The 23384-nt window shown below is 38.4% G+C and overlaps 1 protein-coding gene across 2 annotated transcripts in view; it reads right to left on the bottom strand.

Annotated features, from left to right (window-relative positions):
• Fut9 (fucosyltransferase 9) overlaps positions 1-23384 on the bottom strand; it is a 173633-nt gene that overhangs the window by 76835 nt on the left and 73414 nt on the right. For both annotated transcript variants that reach the window (XM_085839450.1, XM_021161307.3), the window contains exon 2: positions 20724-20810. In XM_085839450.1, the coding sequence (XP_085695576.1) occupies positions 20724-20737 (14 nt within the window). In that variant the 5' untranslated portion in view covers positions 20738-20810. The remainder of the gene's footprint in view (positions 1-20723; positions 20811-23384) is intronic.

The raw sequence follows: 23384 nt of genomic DNA, 5'->3' as shown, positions 1-23384 counted from the left end.
TACAATCTAGAGTTTTATCAAGGAAGCATTACTGTGGTACAGAAAGCAATACTGTGGTATTGGTATTTATTGAAAAATATCTGGTACATAACTGGAAAGATTTTTATATTTGTTCTGAAATCAATTTGTATAATATTAGGGTGGGAAAAATGTATCAGGTAACATGGATTTTTCTAGGAAGGCTGCCAGGGTGATAGCTTTGCTTAATGGCTCTTTTTGGCTCATAGATTTCAGATAGAATTGTACACAAATCTCTAGCTTTAAAGAATTATTCACATGAGAAGTAGATTATAATACCTTTTCATAAGACTGTAGTAATGGTAAAACTAACTACTGATGTAATGATATGTTTTAGAATCAATCTAGCACATTACAATCACCCTGCCTGCCCTATCCCAACACACATGCCCATTTGCACATGCTTGGTGCACATATCACACACAAACACACACACACACAAAGGGGGAGAGAGAGAGGTAGAGAGAGAGAGGCATGCAAACACATATATTCACTTCCTCAATTCGTCTCCAGCTTGTAGGGAATTGACCATACTTGTGTTTGGGAATACAGAGTAAATCTCCTATATAATAGAAAAGAAACATGACTTCTGTCTATTTTTTGTAATATCTTCAAAGCAATGGGATACATTTGTCGACCTTGATTTCTTAGGTGGATGTGTGAGAACCAGTCCCTGAGAAATCAATGGGCGATCCTGTGGAAGCTGTACTACTTCCCTCATCCGGAAATGTCTGATCGGTCAAGCATCTCCTGAATGTGCCCATGAGCCTAGAAGTGGCAGAATAGAAATGGTCTCTGCAAATCTATTCAGGGAGAGAATCCTGAAGCAAATGCTAGAATCCTCATGATAGCTGAATATTGATTACGATCATCAGACATATAAAGCATAGGGCTGTGTGGGGATAAGAGTGTGGCCTCAGGACTCCTGCAGTACATCTTTCCTTGAGTGCTACCGCCACTTAGATAGAGCAAGAGGGAAAGACGATTAGAAGCAGGAAAATCAAGCCTCTTCTCCACAAGGTAAATGTTAGGTAGCAGAAGTTTGGATCACTTGGACCTTCTCTATGCATTTTAACATGTTAATACGAATGGCATAGACTTGAAATTAAAGGGGGGAGCTATGGCGATGTATGAGAAGAAAAGAGACTTAGTAACTCACAAGCAAAATATTGCTGTCAGCTCAGATTTGCTAAGGATGCTGCATAATCCTGTGCCTAGGCGCCAACGTGGTCTGGTGGAATACTCATGTTTACTCACTGAAGAGGATGGTTTTCTTCACTGAATTTACAGAAATAGCTGTACCCATACACACACAATGCCAGAGAACAAGCTAGAAGGGCAGGATAATGATTATTTCTGTCCTCACCGTATGTTTAAACACACTCAATGTATTTAACTAAAATTGTATACAGTGCTTAAGAGAAATGTGGGAAAAATGGGTTTGTTATCGATTATTTTACAGGCTGAAGTGACTGGGCTTCACAAGGCTTATCGATAGCATCTATTCTACATTACTTTAGTGTCCAAAAACCAATAACTCCTGAGGGTGTTTAAACTATAGGATAATTGTCTAGTTTATTTTTAAAAGCAATTCTTAGATAAAATGTTGTGTTATTGAGACAGTCAAGATGAATGGTGGGCAGGGAAAGAGCCGCTGGTGAAAACCATGAAACTTTAATTTTCACAACCTGGTTCATTTGTCTTTCATCTTATTTGTTTTGAAAGGTCTCACGTTTTACATGATTTGGGCAACTTAATTCCACTTGTATCATCTAAGTGCCACGGGCATATACATTTGCTTCATTCACCTACAGATGTATAAAGCTTATGACGAGTTTTTCAGATAAAATGCTGTCTACACAATCATTTACATTTTATTTCTTGTCTATTGTTTGAAGAATAGATAAATTATCACACAAGCTGCCATGATCATTACTTGGAATTTTTAAAGCAAGGTGAAAAATTAAGAAATGATTTCAGTTCTCTTACATTTCTTTAAAACTTGGTTTACAGATGAGATGTCTGTCACAAAGTTTCCTAGGGGCTGTTGGGAAGAGTATGCATTCTCTGATGTTGCAATTAGTATTCTGTAGAGAAGTTTTAAAGCTTTCTAACCTGTGAAATGGTTTACATCTGATGTTTCTTTGTTGGATAACTTTGGAGGTTTTTAACTAAAAAAGAATTTGGAATATTAAGTCACCACTAGAACTGCATCTGGACCTACCTGACTTTCTGTGTGCATTAATATTTATTTTATGAATTGGGAACTCACCAATTCCACTCAAACATATTTTCAGTTGTTACACCTTCTTGATCCATATCAATATCTATTCCATTTTTTATATCAGATATGAGAATGTGAGTTAGAAATCTTTGGCATTCATTTACTTGGTAATTGATTTACATTCTTTGACTCTGTAGGTATTTTTACACATGAGGTCTATTTCTTGGAAACAAAGAACAGTTGAATTTAGATTTTTTTTTAAAAAATTCAGTTAGACAGACTATCTTTACTTTTAAAAATATTTCTTTTATATTTGAGATAGGAAATCAGAATTATATCAGTTTCCCCTTCCCTGTCCTTCCTTCCTCTCTTTCAAATTCATGACCCCAACCATATATTATCTTGCTGCTACTTCATAACTGTAATTTTGATACTGTTATGAATATAAATGTAAATATTGGATATATTTATTATCTATCTTCCTATCTATCTATCTATCTATCTATCTATCTATCTACCTATCATATATCTATCTATCTCCAATAATCCAATAATTGTCACTTTCTTGGTTAATTGGATTAGTAGCTATGTATTTTTTTAATTATTAGTTAGTTAGTTAGGATTCGCTAGAACAATGGTTCTTAGCTGATCCCCAACTATAAATTATCTCATTGCTCCTTCATAACTGTAATATTGATACTGTGATGAATAAAAATGCAAATATATATATGATATCTGATATGCTACCTCAAAGGGGTTGGGACTCACAGGTTGAGAACCACTGCAATAGAGGAACAGAACAAGTACACACCAGCAAAGGGGAAAGGCAAATATGCATTAAAGCAGTAAGTCCTCCTCCCATCCCCTGGACCTTTTACTATCTGAACTATTTCTGAAAGCTGTTACCCACTCTTGGGAAAGACTTTCACTCCTTTTAGTTATTCTTTCCAGGAAACACTTTTACAGAATCATCCAAAGATATGTCTCTTATTTGACTCAGATTTAAGTGGAGAGCAAAGATTCAGCATCTTACTGCCCTGTAGGTTTAGGGGGGTGGCCTTCTAAGATAGGGGTGATGGACTCTTTTCTGCATCTCCTTTATTCATTTCATACTCTTATGAACCCTCCTGTTCTTGGGATTGGGAATGTCTTTCTCCTCCACGAAGTATACAGCTACTTTGATGATCATGCACTGCCTTAGTTTGTGCTTGTCTTGAAATACACTCTAGTTTTCTTAGAAACAGTAATTTTGGTTGGCATGCTTTTAGGGCTTGAAATGTGTTGACCAGCTAACTCTTCTCTTGTTTTATGTGTTGTTAATGATAGAGCTAACACTATAATGCATTTGCCATTGTTGGAAAAATGACTTTTCCTTTAAAAAATATTTTTCTGGACATGGTTTCTCTGTTTGTTAGTGGCTATTCTGGAACTCACTCTAAAGACTAGGTTGGCTTTAAAAGCAGAGAACTGGCTGGCTCTGCCTCCCAGGTACTAGGATTAATGGTGTGAGCTATTACACCTGGCCCCTTGATGGCTCTTAATATTTTTTGCTTTGCATTTTTGGCATACTGACTATGACATAGGATGACTTTTTCCCTCTACTTGTGTCTGTTTAGATTTCTAAATGTTGTTTTGTGTGTTGGTTTTTCTGACATTCTCATACATTTTGGTGATGGTTTTCTCTGTATTTATGTACATGTCTGTGTTCTATTTGTGGCCATTACTGATTCTTAACTGTAAATTTTGAAATTTTCACTCAATATTTTGCCTACTGCATTGGAGGCTTAGGATCACTTGGAGTAATGCATTACTTTGCTTCTTAATGTTAGCCATGTTGTGAGCTGCCAAGTGGACACAGGAAACTGAACCCAGATGCTCTGGAAGAGCAGCAAGTATCCACGAGGCATCTCTCTCGCTCGTTTTTGTGGCAAATATGAACTTTGATGGTATACAACTACAAAATTGTAAATTGTTTATATAGGAAAGAAAGAAATGTAATCTCAAGTAAGTGCAAGCAGGATGTAATCCTCTAACACTCTGAGGAAGTTTAATAGCAGCTTCTGGAAACAAATTTAGTCTTGAGGGAGCCTAACTCCAGTAATAGCCAAGTATCATTTACAGTGAACAGGAAATGAAAACTGTGTCAGAGACCAGTTCAGAGCTCAGGACATGGAGGTGCTGGCTAAGGGAACTTCACTTCTCGCTCTTCCCTTCCCAAGCTGCTTATTCTTGAATCACATAACTAGTGAGAAGATTGCATCTAAGTTATGTGTTTTCGAAGCTTAATCCCAGTTACAACTTGCAGTACATGCCTAGCATGCAGGTTGACATTGTTTGCTGGCTTAATTATTATTTGTTGTTTTACTGATGTCTTTCAGTTTGGGATATTATCATTTTAAATGAGAATAATTAATTAACCTGACTTAAATCTAAGAGCCAGGTAGTGACAAAGAATGTTTGGAATTAAGTCTCATAAGTCCCCTAGTGAAACAAAAAAAGAAATAACACAAACAAGATTTATCTTTTTCTCTTATGGTTTCTCCTATGTATGAAGGGTGTGCTATATATTTTCTATATAATTTCACTATGTCACAGCTATCTTTTAAAACAGGGTTCTTGTAAAGTGTGAATTAGGCAGGAAATGTCAAGTCAGCCAGTAAATGGGAGATATGGGAATCATTTATTATTTTGTCTAATCTTCAAATTCAAGCTCCCTCTCAAGGGTGACATTGAAGTGAGTCATCTGTTGGTAGTGCAGCAATTAGTTTTCCAAGAGGGATAGAACCGGGCACATCGCATAATGTGAGCTAAACCAGGCTCATTATTTCACTGGAATATATCTCAAGGAGAAAAGGAAGAGCAGTCTTTGGAAAATACAGTGAGAAGAAGAGAAGAACACAACCACTGTATTATAGAGCAGCAGAGGTCGGAAGTGCAGAAAGAAAGCCAACACTGCAGTAAGAGAATTCTACTTAAAAATACAGGAAGAAGGAGGAGGAAGAAGAGGAGAAGAAGGAACAGAAGGAGAAGCAGAAGGAGAAGAAGGAGAAAGAGAAGGAGAAAGGAGAGGTGCAAACTGAAACGTCAGTGAACAAGGGAACAAGAAGATGACAGACAGGAAAGGACTTTGGATCATTTTAGAATAGACAAACAATAAACTTGGTAATAGAGAAAGAGACAGTCCAAAACAAAAAATATTAGCATAGAACAAATCCCATCAAATACCCCAGTAGTGTATGTTTTTAGAGAAAATCTGCCCTATGAACTAAGAAGATAGATAATGATATTTATGATTACACCAAAGGACATGATAATCCCAGGTTTTGGGGTGGCTAAGAAGGGAAGATCTTAAAATGAAGGCCACACTGGGCTGCACAGTTAGACCTTATCTCAAAAAAGTATCATTTCCTACCTACACTAAAGTAGAACATAAGATATTTTGTGCAACTTGACTTATGCATATTCATTGTGTTTTTTACCTTTTTATCTTATCCATAGTGTTATCAGTGGGGGGTAACTTCCCCCATTCACCTCACTGTTTGATACCTGCCACAGTATTTCCCATCAGATGATTTAATCGAGCACCTATCTCTATTACTTCCAGCTTTTCCTGGTGGAGATTGCTGCTTGGTACTCTTCCTCATTGTCCCTTACTTTTGTCCTCATATGTTCTCATATGTTTATTTCTAATAGCCCAAGAACAGAATGTCCCCATGTTTCCAGGGGACAATCTTTTTTTTTTTTTTTTTTTTTTTTTTTGAGCTATGATAGCAAATAGTCACCTGCAGTAGTTTTAAAAGTGATTGCTTAATCAATGACAGTTCTGCAAGCTGTCAGAATGGATTTCTCACGCGTGTCAAGGATGGATGGCAGTACACCTCAGTGAACACACATTTGCAAGTCAACCAGATAGGAACAAAACAAACTTCAAAAAGTCAGTTGATCCAAAGAACACACTTCTGAGAGTTCATCAATCAATGGCATTCCTAGCTCAGGAACCATGTATTTACAAAGGGAGTCTATAGAATCCATATCCCCAAGGCCATCACTGCAGGTCACTCATCCTCCAGGGCCTGGATAGCAGTTCTATTTTCTCTGATAATCCATGTGCATATTATTACCTCCATTCATAAATAGGAAAAAGAAACTGCTTTATATTTTTGCTTAAGATTGAAAGTTGGCAATATTGGCAACTGAGAATTCTGTGGTTAATATTTAATTATAATCATGGAATAGAAGAAGGAAAACATGGGCAAATCACTATATAAATTCTGATGTGGTTGGATTCTGAGTGAAACATATTTCGATTGTGGTTTTAATAACTCCCTAAAGGTTTTTGTTGTAACAAAGGAAATGTGAATATACATTTTGACTTTTTCATTCAAGAATTCTATTCAAACATCACATATTCTATGACTATTCGAATGTCCTACAATATTTTTGAGAATTGCAGGCATGTTATGACTCAGTATTTAGGGTGTTTGACTGTACCCTGAAAATTTATTTCCAAATTTCCAACCTGGCTTTTGGAACATAAATATTCTTTTCCCTCTTGTTGTATAACTCTGAATATAGAATGTATCTCTTAAACTTTCTTTTCACTTTTTCCCTGAACATGCACATACAACATTTGTAAGGTTAGCAGATGGTCTTAAAGATTTAGAGAAAAAGATCTCATATCACAGCAAAGAAGCTACTGTGAGGTGTAGACCGTCATGTTCCTAAAACTCTTCTTGCCTGCCTAGCACCTCTCATTTCCTGCTGAAGACAGCACATGGTCTCACTTTATTACCTCAGGTTGTATAATAAGTCCTGTCTTCAGTGTAGGCTCTGAGCACAAGTATAGCTTGGTCTATCCTAGAGCAGCATTGTGCTTGCCTTTGAAAGCAGAATTCCAAATTAAGGCATGTAAAGTACACGATGCAAAGTTTCTTTTGGGGGTTTTTGTTTGTTTGTTTGTTTGTTTGTTTTGAGGGAGGTAGCTTAATGACATTAAAGTTATACATTTAAATTAATATCCTGTAATCTTTGGTGTATAAATTACAGTGATTTCAAACACTCATTATAAAAAACAAGGAAAATGAAGACTTTTAAAAAGTGATAGAAAGAAATTACGAAAAATGCTGTTCTTTATTCCGTCCTATATTCCCTTTTCTATCCTGCACTCTGTGCCCAAACCAAAGTTTACACCTTCTCCTTCCATCATTCCCCTTTAATCCATTACTACAGTGTGTTTTACCTCTCCTCCTTGAAGTCACCTCCTTATGGCTCCTTGCTAATTTCCTGATTTTATGTGTATTCTAAATAAAACACATATATCTGAAGATCCAATATTAACACCTACAGATGAGGGAACACAGACCATTTGTGTTTTCTGGCTGGGGTTACTTTGCTCGGAATGATTATATCCTCCTACATCAACTTCCTTACAGTTTTCACAATTTTATTTTTTGTAGTAGCTGAATAATATTCAGCCACACAAATATACCATATTTTCAATATCCATTCATTAATTGATGAATATCAAAGCTATTCCCATTTCCTGGCTGATGTGAGTAGACCACCAAAAAGCAGGAACAAGCAGATTTCTCTAGGGTAAGATATGCAGTCTTTTGTGTAATAACCAAGAATGATATAGCTCGATCATATGATAGATGTACTTTTAGAATTTTGAGGAACATTCTCAGATTTTTATACTAAGTACAATAATTTACATTGTTACCCTTAGTAAATACGTGATCTTTTGTCCCCATAATCAAGCCAGCCAGCATTTGTGTTTTTTTTTTTTTTTTTTGTCTAGAAAAATCTGTGCAGGGTAAAAGAACTTCTGAATATATATAATATATGAAAACCTATGTTAGAAGATTCTTAAAATGCATGCAAAAATATCATATATAATATAATATAAAGTTCATTATTTTGAAATTGTAGTATAATTACACAATATCCCTGTTCCCTTTCTCCCCTCCACTCCTTTCATGAACTCCCTTGCTCACCCACAAATTCATGGCCTCTTTTTAAATTGGTATTATACAGATATACACACACACAAACACACACACACCTATCTATCTATCTATCTATCTATCTATCTATCTATCTATCTATCTATCTACTCCTATAGCAAAGCAAATATTCCACCATTAGATGCCAGAGACAAACAAACAAAACTAAGATTCGGGAATGGGTCACTTCTTTTTGAATCATTGCTTCATCAGGTTCTACAAATATCCAGGCTATTGCCATTACTCTCTGATATCCCACAGAACTTGGCAGGAAGATCTATTGCCAAAAATATTTGAGTCAAAGTACATGGCTAAAATAAAAAGATATGGATCTGAAAACTTCATTGCCACTGGCTAGCTTTGATAGTTCTACATAGTACTAAGCACCCTACCAGAGGACAAAAGTAATTATCAATGGTACTGAGCTATGAAGCCTGAGAGACACAATAATGGAAGCCATTCTCACCAGTGAAATAGTGTCATGAATATCAGAAGAGTAACCCATCACTTTCCAATTTAGATATAAGTCCTGAACTACGCTGCAAAAGCAAACCCATAGCAAACATCATTTTTGGTCCAAAAAGTTATGACTAGATGTGCCATAAGGCCTAGGAGAGAAACTGCTTCTATTATTTTGCTAAGTGGACATAGTATTGAACCTAATCCTAATGACTTTGACTTTTATCTGTAGATGTACACATTTTTGAACTCTGATCTGAGAAGTATCTGTTTACAAGTATACAGTGATTGACACAGAGCATCACAACTTGCCAACATGAAAAAAGTAAGAAACGACAGAATGCTCAGCACCAAAAGAAACATATGTATACTATACTGCCCTGCCAAGACACAGCAATCATTATGAAATCATGGCAGAAAAAAATACAAGATGCAGAGAAATATGTTAGATGATTACAAGAAAACATTATCTTCTGGATAGGGCAGGGTATATGAACATATGAGCTCAGAGTGATTGTAACAGCTTAAACCAAATAGTAAACACCCTGTGCAAGACCAGGCAAGATGAAATCAGTATGAAGAAGGAAGTTGGACAAACATTCCTAGTCCTAGTCTATTGATACTTGTTACTTCTGGGAGAAGACTGTAGTTTCTTTATGATCTTCCATATAGACTTCCTTTTTGGCTTACAATATAGTAATTATTAAAGTTACTCACATATGTTTAGATTTTAACAACACACTCTCCAAGCCATCTAAATCACAAAAGAACTCAAATGATATGTACTCACTAATAAGTGAATATTAGCCCAGAAACTTAGTATACCCGAGATATAAGAGACAATTTGTAAAACACATGAAACTGAAGAAGAACGAAGACCAAAGTGTGGACACTTTGCCCCTTCTTAGAATTGGAAACAATCACCCATGGAAGGAGTTACAGAGACAAAGTTTGGAGCTGTGATGAAAGGATGGACCATCTAGAGACTGCCATATCCAGGGATCCATCCCATAATTAGCCTCCAAATGCTGACACCATTGCATACACTAGCAAGTGTTTGCTGAAAGGACCCTGATATAGCTGTCTCTTGTGAGACTAGGCCGGGGCCTAGCAAACAAAGAATTGGATGCTCACAGTCAGCTATTGGATGGATCACAGGGCCCCCAATGAAGGAGCTAGAGAAAGTATCCAAGGAGCTAAAGATATCTGCAACCCTGTAGGTGCAACAACATTATGAACTAACCAGTACCCCGGAGCTCTTGACTCTTGCTGCATATGTATGAAAAGATGGCCTAGTCGACCATCACTAGAAAAAGAGGCCCACTGGACATGCAAACTTTATATGCCCCAATACATGGGAACACCAGGGCCAAAAAATCGGAATGGGTGGGTAGGGAAGTAGGGGGGAGGGTATGTTGGACCTTTGGGATAGCATTGGAAATGTAATTGAGGAAAATACGTAATAAAAAAAAATAAAAAAAGGAATTGAAGACAACTATTTTAAGTGGGTCTTATCTACCAGACAGCAGAGTCAAGAAGTATGGTACAAAAGACTTTAGGGTAAACTTTTAATGAAACGAAAACAAAGTGCTGAAAAAAGTGAAATAGGTCTTACTATTAAAACAGGGACTTACTGAGGAAAAACGAAATTACTGAGAGCCCTAAGTTAGTGGTCGATTTGAGGACATCATTTTCCCAGTATCCTTTGTATTTGGTATGTATTAAGGGAAATTTGAATATAGGCTGACCAGATTGAATTTCTATAAGTCCCCTTTTACCTGCTAGCTTTTGAAGATATAGAAAAATTTCCCCATAGGATGTATCTTCTCCTTTATTGCTTATGTTGTCATGAAATTGAAAGACAATCATACTGATTTCCAAGTTGTGCTTGTTTGTCCAGAAGGATGATAGTGTCAAAGAAAACAGAGCCGAGTGGACTATAGAGAAATAAAATCTGACATTTAGATAGATGGCTTGGAGAGTGTGTTGCTAAAATCTAAACATATGTGAGTAACTTTAATAATATATTGTAAGCCAAAAGGAAGTCTGTATGGAAGATAATAAAGAAACTTCAGTAAACACAGGAAAAATGTCAAAATATTTCTACAAAAAGTAGAAAGCTTATATTTCATGTAAAATGACCTTCCTAATAGTAGAACTGCCATTTTAATTTTAATTAAATGAAATTATGGGATATTAGTGTTATACCTTAGTTAACATGGCATATAACCAGTTATCTAGTGGATAGTGATCAAACAGGGTCACTTACATTCCTATCTCAAACATTTAAAAATATTATTTTTATTAGCACATAATAATTTTATGTATTTATCAAGCCCAATGTAATAGTCCAATGCAAACATATAACATCTATTGGTTAATCAGTATAATTAATAACCCTCTTCTTAAGATGACTTTTGCATATACATGATAGACTACAATGAACTCTAATCTCCACACTGTGCTTTTGACTCTAGACTTGGCATTTCTAAGAAGCACTGCCTTTATTTCCATTACCCAAATACATGCATCTACCTAGCTAATCTTCAGATGATGTGTATTCATATGCCTTTACTCCTTTTTCAGTGCTTTCTTATGTTTGGATTTTTAAAATATATTTATATTGGCATATTAATTCTGTTCTAGTCATTTTGGAAGCAGAAACTTAAATTGAGAAAATGCTCTCACCCTACGAGCAAGTCTGTGAAGATTTTTTTTTTTAGTTAGTGATTGGTATAAGAGGACTAAGCCTATTGTGGGTGGTCCTAACTCTGGGCTACTGTTCTTAGGTTTTATAACAAAGCAGGCTGAGCAAGCCAGGATGAGCAAGCCAATACCAGCACTCCTTAAAGGCCTCTGCATCAGTGCCTGCATCCAGGTTCCTGTCCTGTTTGAATTCCTGTACTGACTTTATTCAGTGATGTCCTATGAAATGAAACTGTAAGACCGAATAAACCCTATCTTCCCCAAGTTGCTTTTGTTCATAGTCACACAGGAATAGAACCCCCAATGCAGGAGGTGGTGGCACATGCCTTTAATCCCAGCACTTGGAAGGCAGAGGCAGGCGGATTTCTGAGTTCGAGGCCAGCCTGGAATACAAAGTGAGTTCCAGGACAGCCAGGACAGCCAGGGCTACACAGAGAAAGCCTGTCTCGGAAAACAACAACAACAACAACAAACAAACAAACAAACAAACAAACAAACAGAAACCCCAATGCAGATAAAGATGTATAGAGTACTATCTGTTCCACTTTCTGGTTTCTCCCTTAATTAACATGGTGTAGCGCAGTTTGCAAAACTCAATTAAGACAAGAACATTAAGCAAGGCACAGGCTTCTTACAGATTTTGTCAGCTGTATCTCTCTTACTCATTTCTTTCCTTCAGACCCTAACTCAGAATATGTCATTGAAATAAGTCATACTGTTTATTTGTTGTGATCTTCAACTGTGGTGTTCAATTCTTCCCATCATTACCCTAGAACATTCACATGATTGTGTGAGTCATTTTATACTTATTCCTTTTAATTTAAGTTTCCCTAACTTGTTGTTAGGAGAAAACTCAGTATATGAGCTTTGAGAGAGGGTATCACAGAAGGGTGATGCCCTTACCTCATCACCAGGGTAGAAATTATCAACAGTGTTTACCATTAGAGATGTTAATGTCGATAGCACCATGAAGGTGGTGCCTGCTAGGCTCTCTAACACTTGCTTCCACATTCTGTTCTCTACAAAAGGGTTGTCAAGTTGAACTACACTCAGGAACAGAATTAAGCTTCCTTTCCAGGAGAATAGATGAGGTATCAGCATACAATAATTGCAAATTATATTCAAAGAATATTTGTCTTTACTATTATTTAAATGTACACAGAATTATGAGTGTGGATTCCGGGGCTGTGTTTTCTCAGCCAAACTCTAGTCTCCCGTTATTTATTTGTAGCAGCTTGCAGTTGAACGTTAGTAACGAAAGCTCAGTGTATTAGTCAGGGTTCTCTAGAGTCACAGAACTTATGGATAGTCTCTATATAGTAAAAGAATTTATTGATGACTTACAGTCGGCAGCCCAATTCCCAACAATGGTTCAGTCGCAGCTGTGAATGGAAGTTCAAGGATCTAGCAGTTACTCAGTCTCACACGGCCAGCAGGCGAAGGAGCAAGAGCTAGACTCCCTTCTTCCAATGTCCTTATATTGTCTCCAGCAGAAGGTGTAGCCCAGATTAAAGGTGTGTTCCACCACACCTTTAATCCCAGATGAAAGGTGTAGCCCAGATTAAATCTCCTTAAACTCGGAGATTTAATCTTCTGGAATCCATAGCCACTATGTCTCAAGATCTCCATACCAAGATCCAGATAAGGATCTCCAAGCCTCCAGATAAGGGTCACTGGTGAGCCTTCCAATCCTGGATTGTAGTTCATTCCAAATATAGTCAAGTTGACAACCAAGAATAGCCACTACAATCCACCCCTTGTCAACTTGACACAAATAATATCCCATGTTTACATGAAACAATAACAAGGTTGTGAATACGCCTAACATGATATAACTATCCCTCGTACAATCGCAAACGCATTTGTAAATTTACAATGGGGCATTCATATTACTTTATAATCCTCGTTTCTGCAACTGGTTACGTGGCCTTAATTGGTATTTATAACTACCTTCCTCTACTACCCATTCTGTATTTCCTTCACCTTCGGCCAGTACCTCAGCAGGTCTTGGCTCTTTTCCTGGAGGATTGACCCATACCTTCATTCCTGATGGGTCTGCGTCCTTTGTCATCCTGCTTGGATTAGGCTGTTGTAGTTTCCCATTGACTTTAATCACAGGACATGGTAGTACTAGGAGACGCCCTAAGGGATCTCCTACACTCCAGACATAATCTTGCTTACCTCCATTGTGAAGAGGTAATCCAATTTCCCCATGGTAATCTGGATCTATCACTCCTCCTAACACGGTTATTCCTTTTTTAGCCTGTTGGTTTAAGGGCATTAGAAGCCCAAAATGACCAGGGGGAAGTCTGAGCTTCCAGTTCAATGGAATGTTTGTTGTAGCTCCTGGTAGGAGCACTCCCCTCTCTGGAGCCAAAACTTCTAGGCCAGCAGAACCTAGAGTTATGGGGACAGGAAGCAAAAATTTTCCTAGAGGGTCACTAGGAGTGATAGTAAGTGGAACTATTCCCTTTTCCACCCCTTGATTCCTGGACCCATGAATCCTGGCTATGGGTGAAACTGTACCATATATGGAGCGCTGATTCAAAGCATATACTGCCTTCTGAAGAACTCTACCCCAGCCTTCCAAGCTGTTACCACCTAATTGGCGCTGTAACTGTGTCTTCAAAAGGCCATTCCATCTTTCTATCAGGCCAGCTGCTTCAGGATGATGAGGAACGTGGTAAGACCAGTGAATTCCATGATCGTGGGCCCACTGTCGTACTTCTCTGGCTGTGAAATGAGTTCCTTGGTCAGAAGCAATACTGTGTGGAATACCATGACGATAGATAAGGCATTCTGTCAGCCCATGAATGGTGGTTTTAGCAGAGGCCTTACGTGCAGGAAAGGCAAATCCATAACCAGAATAAGTATCTACTCCAGTAAGAACAAAACGCTGTCCTTTCCACGAAGGAAGTGGTCCAATGTAGTCAACCTGCCACCAGGTTGCTGGCTGGTCACCTTGAGGAATGGTGCCATATCTGGGGCTCAGTGTTGGTTTCTGCTGTTGGCAGATCTGGCAATCAGCAGCAGCTGTAGCCAGGTCAGCCTTGGTGAGTGGAAGCCCGTGTTGCTGAGCCCAAGCATAACCTCCATCTCGACCACCATGGCCACTTTGTTCATGTGCCCATTGAGCAATGACAGGGATGGCTGGGGAGAGAGGCTGACTGTCCACAGAACGGGTCATCTTATCCACTTGATTATTGAACTCCTCCTCGGCTGAAGTCACCTTTTGGTGAGCATTTACATGGGACACAAATATCTTCACATCCTTTGCCCATTTGGAGAGATCTATCCACATACTTCTTCCCCAGATGTCTTTTTCACCAATTTTCCAATTGTGATCTTTCCAAGTCCCTGACCATCCAGCCAATCCATTGGCTACAGCCCATGAGTCAGTGAATAATCGTACATCTGGCCATTTCTTCTTGCAAACAAACTGTAATACCATGTGTACTGCCCGAAGTTCTGCCCACTGTGAAGATTTCCCTTCACCTGTGTCTTTCAGAGTTGTCCCAGAAAGGGGTTGTAATGCTGCAGCTGTCCACTTCTGGGTGGTGCCTGCATAACGTGCAGAGCCATCAGTAAACCAGGCCCTAGTCTTTTCCTCTTCGGTCAGTTGATCATAGGGAACACCCCATGAGGCTATAGGCGCATGCGCATGCTTGGCAGCAGATGGCATTGTAACAGGAGTAGAAACCATAGGCATTTGAGCAACTTCTTCATGTAACTTGCTTGTGCCTTCAGGACCTGCTCTGGCCCGATCACGTATATACCACTTCCATTTGATAATAGACTGCTGCTGTGCGCGTCCCACTTTATGACTTGCAGGGTCTGATAGTACCCAGCTCATGATGGGTAATTCAGGTCGCATAGTAACTTGGTGTCCTATTGTCAAACGTTCAGTTTCCACTAAGGCCCAATAGCAGGCCAAGAGCTGTTTTTCAAAGGGAGAATAGTTGTCTGCAGATGATGGTAGAGCTTTGCTCCAAAATCCCAAAGGTCTTTTCTGTGATTCACCTACAGGGGCCTGCCAGAGGCTCCAAACAGCATCTCTATCAGCCACAGACACCTCAAGTACCATCGGGTCTGCTGGGTCATATGGTCCAAGTGGTAGAGCAGCCTGCACAGCAGCCTGGACCTGTTGAAGGGCCTTCTCCTGTTCCAGGCCCCACACAAAGCTAGCGGCTTTCCGAGTCACTTGATAAATAGGCCTAAGTAACACACCCAAGTGAGGGATGTGTTGTCTCCAGAATCCAAATAGCCCCACTAAACGTTGTGCTTCTTTCTTGGTTGTAGGAGGGGCCAGGTGCAATAACTTATCTTTCACCTTAGAAGGAATATCTCTGCATGCCCCACACCACTGGACTCCTAAGAATTTGACTGAGGTAGATGGTCCTTGAATTTTGGTTGGATTTATTTCCCATCCTCTGATACGCATATGTGTTACCAATGAGTCCAAAGTGGTTGCTACTTCCTGCTCACTTGGTCCAATCAGCATAATGTCATCAATATAGTGCACCAATGTGATATTTTGTGGAAGATCCAAACGATCAAGATCCCTTCTAACTAAATTATGACACAGGGCAGGAGAGTTAATATATCCTTGAGGCAAAACTGTGAAGGTATACTGTTGGCCTTGCCAACTGAAAGCAAATTGCTTCTGGTGGTCCTTATGGACAGGTACTGAGAAGAAGGCATTTGCCAGATCAATAGCCGCATACCAGGTGCTAGGAGATGTGTTAATTTGCTCAAGTAACGAAACTACATCTGGTACAGCAGCTGCAATTGGAGTTACTACCTGATTTAGTTTTCGATAATCAACTGTCATTCTCCATGATCCATCTGTTTTCTGCACTGGCCAGATAGGAGAGTTAAACGGAGATGTGGTGGGAACCACCACACCTGCATCTTTCAAGTCCTTGATAGTGGCAGTAATTTCTGCAATGCCTCCAGGAATACGATACTGTTTTTGATTCACTATTTTCTTTGGCAGAGGCAACTCTAAAGGCTTCCATTTGGCCTTTCCAACCATAATAGCCCTCACTCTACAGTTCAGAGAACCAATATGAGAATTCTGCCAGTTTCTGAGTATATCTATCCCAATTATACATTCTGGAACTGGGGAAATCACCACAGGATGTGTCCGGGGACCTACTGGACCTACTGTGAGTCAGACATCAGTCAAAACTCCATTAATCACCTGCCCTCCATAGGCCCCTACTTTAACTGGAGGGCCACAATGTTTCTTGGGATCTCCTGGGATCAGTGTCAACTCAGAACCAGTATCCAGCAGACCCCGAAAAGTCTGATTATTTCCTTTTCCCCAGTGTACAGTTACCCTTGTAAAAGGCCGTAGGTCCCTCTGGGGAAGAACTGGAGAAAGGGTAACAGCAAAACCTTTGGGTGTCTTATCAGGATCCTTCCTCAGGGGAACCTGGCCACCCCTTCATTCAAGGGGTTCCGGATCTGCAAACTGGCTCAAGTCTGGAAATTGATTCACTGGCCGAGATTGCTGTTTACCACGAACTACTGTAGCCTTTCTTTCATTTGTTTGAGAATTTTTTTGCTTATACAGATCAAACAAATATGCAGTAGGCTTCTTATGTATTTCATTCCTGGAAACACCATGATTGACTAGCCAGTACCAAAGGTCCAAGCGAGTCATGCCATTATAAATTTCACCTCTCCTGTGCTGACCGTTACTGGGTCTGTCATTATAAACATTCTTTTGCCTACGCTGTCCATTATAATAACTAGGATCACCTTGTCTCTGACGATTCAATGCTGCCACCTGGCTCTTGTTAACTTCGGAATCCAACTAAACCCAGTGAATTTAATTCATCTAATTGAGCAGAAGCATCTCCAATGCTAAGATCTGGCACAAGGAAAAGGGAAAGAACAAAACCCTTCAAATGTGCTGGTGCCCTCTCACCAATTTGCGTCTTATAGAGCTGGTGAAGGGCATATCTTCTGGACCTTCCCATTGTGGACAATTAGGCTTTACACAATATATCCACTCTAGCATTGCAATTTCCCTAAGTCTTAAAATCCCTTCATCAACACTAAGCCATGGAATATCAGGCATCTCCAAGTCATTTCCAGTAGGCCATCTTTTGATAAACACCTCAGCCAACCATTCAAACAAACTTTTGACACCTTTTTTAACCATGCGAGCTTCCATATTAAACCTAGAATCTCTACTCAGAGGTCCCATGTCAATAAACTCAGCCTGCTCTATTGCTGCAAGAGAGAAGATTCTCTTCAAGGACACACTTAGCAACTTTTAGATCGTTTACTTGTGTCTGGAGCCTTTCGATTTTATCACACAACTCCTTCCTTTCATTCATCATTTTTTCCCCAGATACTAAGAGCAGCCAGCCAGTAAAATCATTTTCTGATTTTTTCCCCATCTTGTAGAAAGCTTTGTGCACTGAATCACCTAATTCATTAAGAAAATCAAGGGCATTAGCTTCTTTAAGTTTGAAATATAGTTTCAACCATGGGTCTTCAAAATTCTCTGAGCTCCCAGGAGGGAGAGAATCTGGAGAGGTTTCAGTAGTTGAAAGTGCTGGTGGCTCAACAAGCCAATTCCAATATTTTAAAAGATTCATCCTTGTACTTCTGTTACTCTAGAACCACTCCTGGTACCAAATTCTGTATTAGTCAGGGTTCTCTAGAGTCACAGAACTTATGGATAGTCTCTATATAGTAAAAGAATTTATTGATGACTTACAGTCGGCAGCCCAATTCCCAACAATGGTTCAGTCGCAGCTGTGAATGGAAGTTCAAGGATCTAGCAGTTACTCAGTCTCACACGGCCAGCAGGCGAAGGAGCAAGAGCTAGACTCCCTTCTTCCAATGTCCTTATATTGTCTCCAGCAGAAGGTGTAGCCCAGATTAAAGGTGTGTTCCACCACACCTTTAATCCCAGATGAAAGGTGTAGCCCAGATTAAATCTCCTTAAACTCGGAGATTTAATCTTCTGGAATCCATAGCCACTATGGCTCAAGATCTCCATACCAAGATCCAGATAAGGATCTCCAAGCCTCCAGATAAGGGTCACTGGTGAGCCAATTCTGGATTGTAGTTCATTCCAAATATAGTCAAGTTGACAACCAGGAATAGCCACTACACTCAGTTTCACTGGTTGGCTTTTGCTCTGTTAGGTCCCAGTGAATTCTTTCTTATCCTTCCCCCTTTTCTTCTCCTTTTCTTATGTTCATGCTTTTTGGCACTGCAATGTTTCAGAATTGCATTGCATGTTTCTTGTCCTGGTTAACAGTCAGCTATCACTTCCTGGAGGTTGAGGTAGGTTTTACAGTTGAAGCTCAGACATGGAGAGCAACTGTCACCACACAGTGTCATGGCTTCCAGGAACATTCCACAAATACAGCTAGTGTTATGACAGATAGCCATAGGTACTCATGGCTACACGCCCCTTGCTTCCCTATACCCAAATACTTCTTTATATTCCTCCTGGTTCTTTTTAAAATTGATAGCCTCTTAGGTCATTAGTTGTTCTTACATGCATATTTCAAAGCAGCCATTTCTTTCTGTGAATAGCTTCTTCTCTTATGAAAATTTTGGTCCTTCTACCAGTAGTTCATTTACTCATATAGGTTACGCTATATAGATAAAACTGGTTTCAGAGCTGCTTACCTATACTTCATTGAGGGAAAAATGTCCAATAGAAGTACAATATATCTTTTATTCCTTAGGCACTTAGTCTTATTCTCCTCAGATTTGATTTGACAAAGTACTATCTTTTCAAAATATAAAACTGATACCTTCTCTCTGCTACACTCAATTATGTCTTACTTCTTAATTAATTACAAAAAGTTGTCAGTTTCCCCACTACCTGTGAGATACAAATGTTGAACTTTAAGAGTTCTTTGCATTTTGATTCAATTTGCCCAGCAATTGGTACCATGCAAAACAGTGTTGTCATCCCCATATTTCCTGATGCAATCAGAAATGTATTTGTAGCCAGTTATCTTATGCATCTGTCCCACACAACAATGGTTTTACTTCTTCCTCTTTCAGTTGTACCTTTTCCAGGATTTAGATACTTGGTATCACACAATACTTAGACATTTAGGGCTTCTTTCTTCCATTGCCAAATGGTTTTGGGATGTATACTTGGGGGCTTAGGTGTATAGCTAAATGGCAGAGTCCTTGCTTAGCAGGCACAGGCCTTGAACTCATTCCTCAATATTGAATAGAAAAGACTAAGATTCATATCTTCATGAAACCAATTGATCCTTTCTATAGTTGAGTACTGTGGTACTAATACTCCAATTTGTTCTTCAACAACAGTTAAATATAGTATTTGGCTTTTTGGTTTTTTTTTTTTTCTATGTGACTGAGTAGAACTATATATTCAAACTGGCTTTAAACCCTTCCACACTACTCTCAGACAATTTCTCTTGCCTTGGTCTCTTGAGTTACAGCTATGTGTTACTGCAACCAACTACATTTTTCTTATTTCCACATTTTGATGAATAAATATTAAGTTAGTATAAATAGTTACACACATTTCAAGTAAAATGGGTTTTCTCTTCACTTGGGTAAATACATAGGAATGGAATTATTGGGTCATGTAATGTTTGTACATAATTTAATTTTTTTCAAGATATAGTTTCTCTGTGCAGCTTTGGCCATCCTAGAACTCACTCTGTATATGATGCTTGCCTTGATCTTAGAGATCCACCTCCCTCTGCCTCCCGAGTGCTGGGATTAAAGGCATGAGCCACCACTGTCCAGCTTATGAATTATTTTTAATGTATGGTAGTTCCATTTGTGATCTTAGAAAGTTTATAGCAGTTTAAAACTAATATTCACATAGAAACTATATTTCCAATTTTGACCAGGTGAATATTACTAAACACATTTTCAATAGATAGCTATAGAGGAAAAAAAAATAGGAAAAAAGCAGCTGACTTGACCATAAAAGTCCATTGCAAATAACATCTATCAAAGACATTTCAAGAAATTTTCAGAATTTAGCACAACTGTTTCTAAATATAATACTTATGTTTTTCTAGGAATGCAAAGGTACTTAAAGACCATAGAAACTTAAAGATTTCACATATGATTGAATGTCAGTATATTACTGTACCATAGCAATTACTTCATGTTGTAATGTTGAAATAGTATTAAGACTAATACTATAAACAATATCCTCAGATCAGATCAGATCATCTAAACTTATTATACTTTAACTAACTTATAATTTTTCCTAAACAATGTGCAAACTGAATGTGTTTCCATACCACCAAGCTGCTTAGAAGAAGTGAATGTATACTTACAGTGTAGAGAACATAGCATGGAAAGCAGAGATGAGTGCTGAACTACTCCACGGTGCTATCAGATACGTGAGTTATCACATTCTAAAGCTGTTGAAGATAAAGAAGCAATTAGTTAGGTGTGTGGAGTGTGCTACACATGCTATTAAATGACCAGGCGGCCAAACATCGTGCACCTCACCTTATAATAGCTTTTCCATACAGTATCATCTCATGCTAATAAATAGTTTTCATTTTAGTTCTTAGACAAATGCTATCAAAAGACATACAAAATACCACCAGTGATTGGTATTTATATAACGTGTAAAGAGTGGATTCTCTAAAACGCTAATGGAGTCACTTAACCTTGATAATCAAATACATGCATTTTATACACAATATGCTTTTAGTAGGCATTTTATGTTGTATTAGAAATTGTGCCTACAGGAAAAAGTATAAAGTAAAATAAATTTACTCAATTGTCTAAATGTTTCAGTTGTATGAGTGCTTAGAAAAATTAAGGTCAAAAGGCTAGGTGACCTGCATAAATGTCTTTCATTTTCGAGTTGCTATTTGTAAGCCGACATGCATGGTTCATATAAGTAAAGAGAACAGTTATCACAATTTCTTGAATTTTCATTTTATTATGAATAAGATTACCATTAATTAAAAGATGGGAAGTTGACTCCCTAGAGTCACGCTAGAGAGCAAGAAGCAATCTTTTTTAAAGTTTAGAGACTGTCAGAGTAGCTAAGAGCAGCTTCAAATGTGACTCTCCTGCTCCAGCTTCCCACTCTTCAGTCAGCACTGGGATAACTGTTGTGTGTGTAACCAATTTATCAGAACAAACATCTTTATCTTAGAGAATGCAAATTAAATGATGAAAAGATCAGGCCTCCTTAAATCTGACTACAAAGGCTTACATCCTACCTAAAACATGTTTTGATGATAGAATCAATAAGTTGCTTATCCATAGAGGCCATTTAGGGCTCTTTGCTATATGCCTTGCATGCACACTTATGCACATGTACACATACACATAAATACATACATAGCACACACAGAGAACTGTTGTTCCAACATCACATTTCATAAAGCTTTAAAATTTGCTTCACTGAAATTAGTATATTTAAATAATTTTCTCTAATTTTAGTAGGGCGTTATATAAAGTGTTCAGTTATGTATACTTGAGATAAAGATAATGCAAATTTCTGTCAATTTTAGTACTCCCTTTCCTAAGGTATGCATTTTAGTCTTGATTAAAACACATTTTAAAGCATATTAAGAAAATGAAAGCATAAACGGATATTAGACGAGAATATCCAAGATACAATTTGGAAAACACATGAAACTCAAGAAGTAAGAAGACTACAGTGTGGATACTTCACTCCTTCTTAGAATGGGCAACAAAATACCCATGGAAGGAGTTACAGAGACAAAGTTTGGAGCTAAGACGAAAGGATGGACCATCCAGACACTGCCCCACCCGGGGATCCATCCCATAATCAGCCACCAAACCCAGACACTATTGCATATGCCAGCAAGATTTTGCTGACAGGATCCTGATATAGCTCTCTTTTTTGAGGCTATGCCAGTGCCTGGCAAATACAGAAGTGGATGCTCATAGTCATCTATTGGATGGAACACAGAGCCCCTAATGAAGGAGCTAGAGAAAGTATCTAAGGAACTAAAGGTGTCTGCAACTCTATAGGAGGAACAACAATGTGAACTAACCAGTACCCCCCAGAACTGTGTCTCTAGCTGCATATGTAGCAGAGGATGGCCTAGTCGGACATCAATGGGAGGAGAGGCCCTGGGTCTTGCAAAGATTATATGTCCCAGTATAAGGGAATGCTAGGGCCAGGAAGCTGGAGTGGGTGGGTTGGGGAGCAGGGCGGGGGGGCAGAGGGTATAGGGGGCTTTGGGGGTAGCATTTGAAATGTAAATGAAAAAAGTATCTAATAAAATATAAAAAAGAAAAAGAAATAAAAGATAAATGTGGGGTACAGGGAATCATTCTGATGTTACTCTATGAACCAAATGAGATGTTATTAATTTTGTACCATAATTTTGATTCTAAAATATTAATCTTAAAATCAAGGAAATAAGTTATCTTTAAAGTTCAATAATCTTGTTATACCCATATTTTGCTTCTATAAATTAAGTTTCCCCAGGTCAAATTAAAATAAATATGAAAAAAATGGCAAAAAAGAGAAAGAAATGTACTGACTGTTTATAAAAATAAAATCTTACCTACTTTTTTTTTTTGTTTAGTTTTGTTTTTATTAAATGTAGCAGAAAAATGGAGCCATGCTATGCTATCCCACAGCACTGTGGGCAATGAGCTCTAAGCAGGACTTTTTGAAAGGTTTGCTTTCCTCACTTTCACCTTGAATATGATCCAGTCCCTGCCTGGGTACTGGGAGCCTCCCCTTCTCTAGGAAAAGGAGAAAAGAGATAGATGAGATGGAAGGTCTGGGAGGACAGGAAGGAGGAGAAGCTGCAAACAGGATGCAAGGTAAATAAGTAACTTAATCAAAAACATTGGGAGATGCTGAGGAGCACAGGTTGAATGCCCATGTCACAGGACACATACAACCCTGACATCACAAAGCCTGTTTCTTAATTGTAAATTCAATTGCACTCTGCTTCCTGAGAATCACTTTACACATTATTCTACTTAGG

This window comes from Mus caroli, unplaced genomic scaffold (genome assembly GCF_978045245.1).
Source record: "Mus caroli unplaced genomic scaffold, Mus_caroli_1 scaffold_6, whole genome shotgun sequence".
Lineage (NCBI taxonomy): Eukaryota > Metazoa > Chordata > Mammalia > Rodentia > Muridae > Mus > Mus caroli.
Note: the sequence above shows the minus strand (reverse complement) of the source record. Positions and strands in the feature narration are given on the sequence as shown.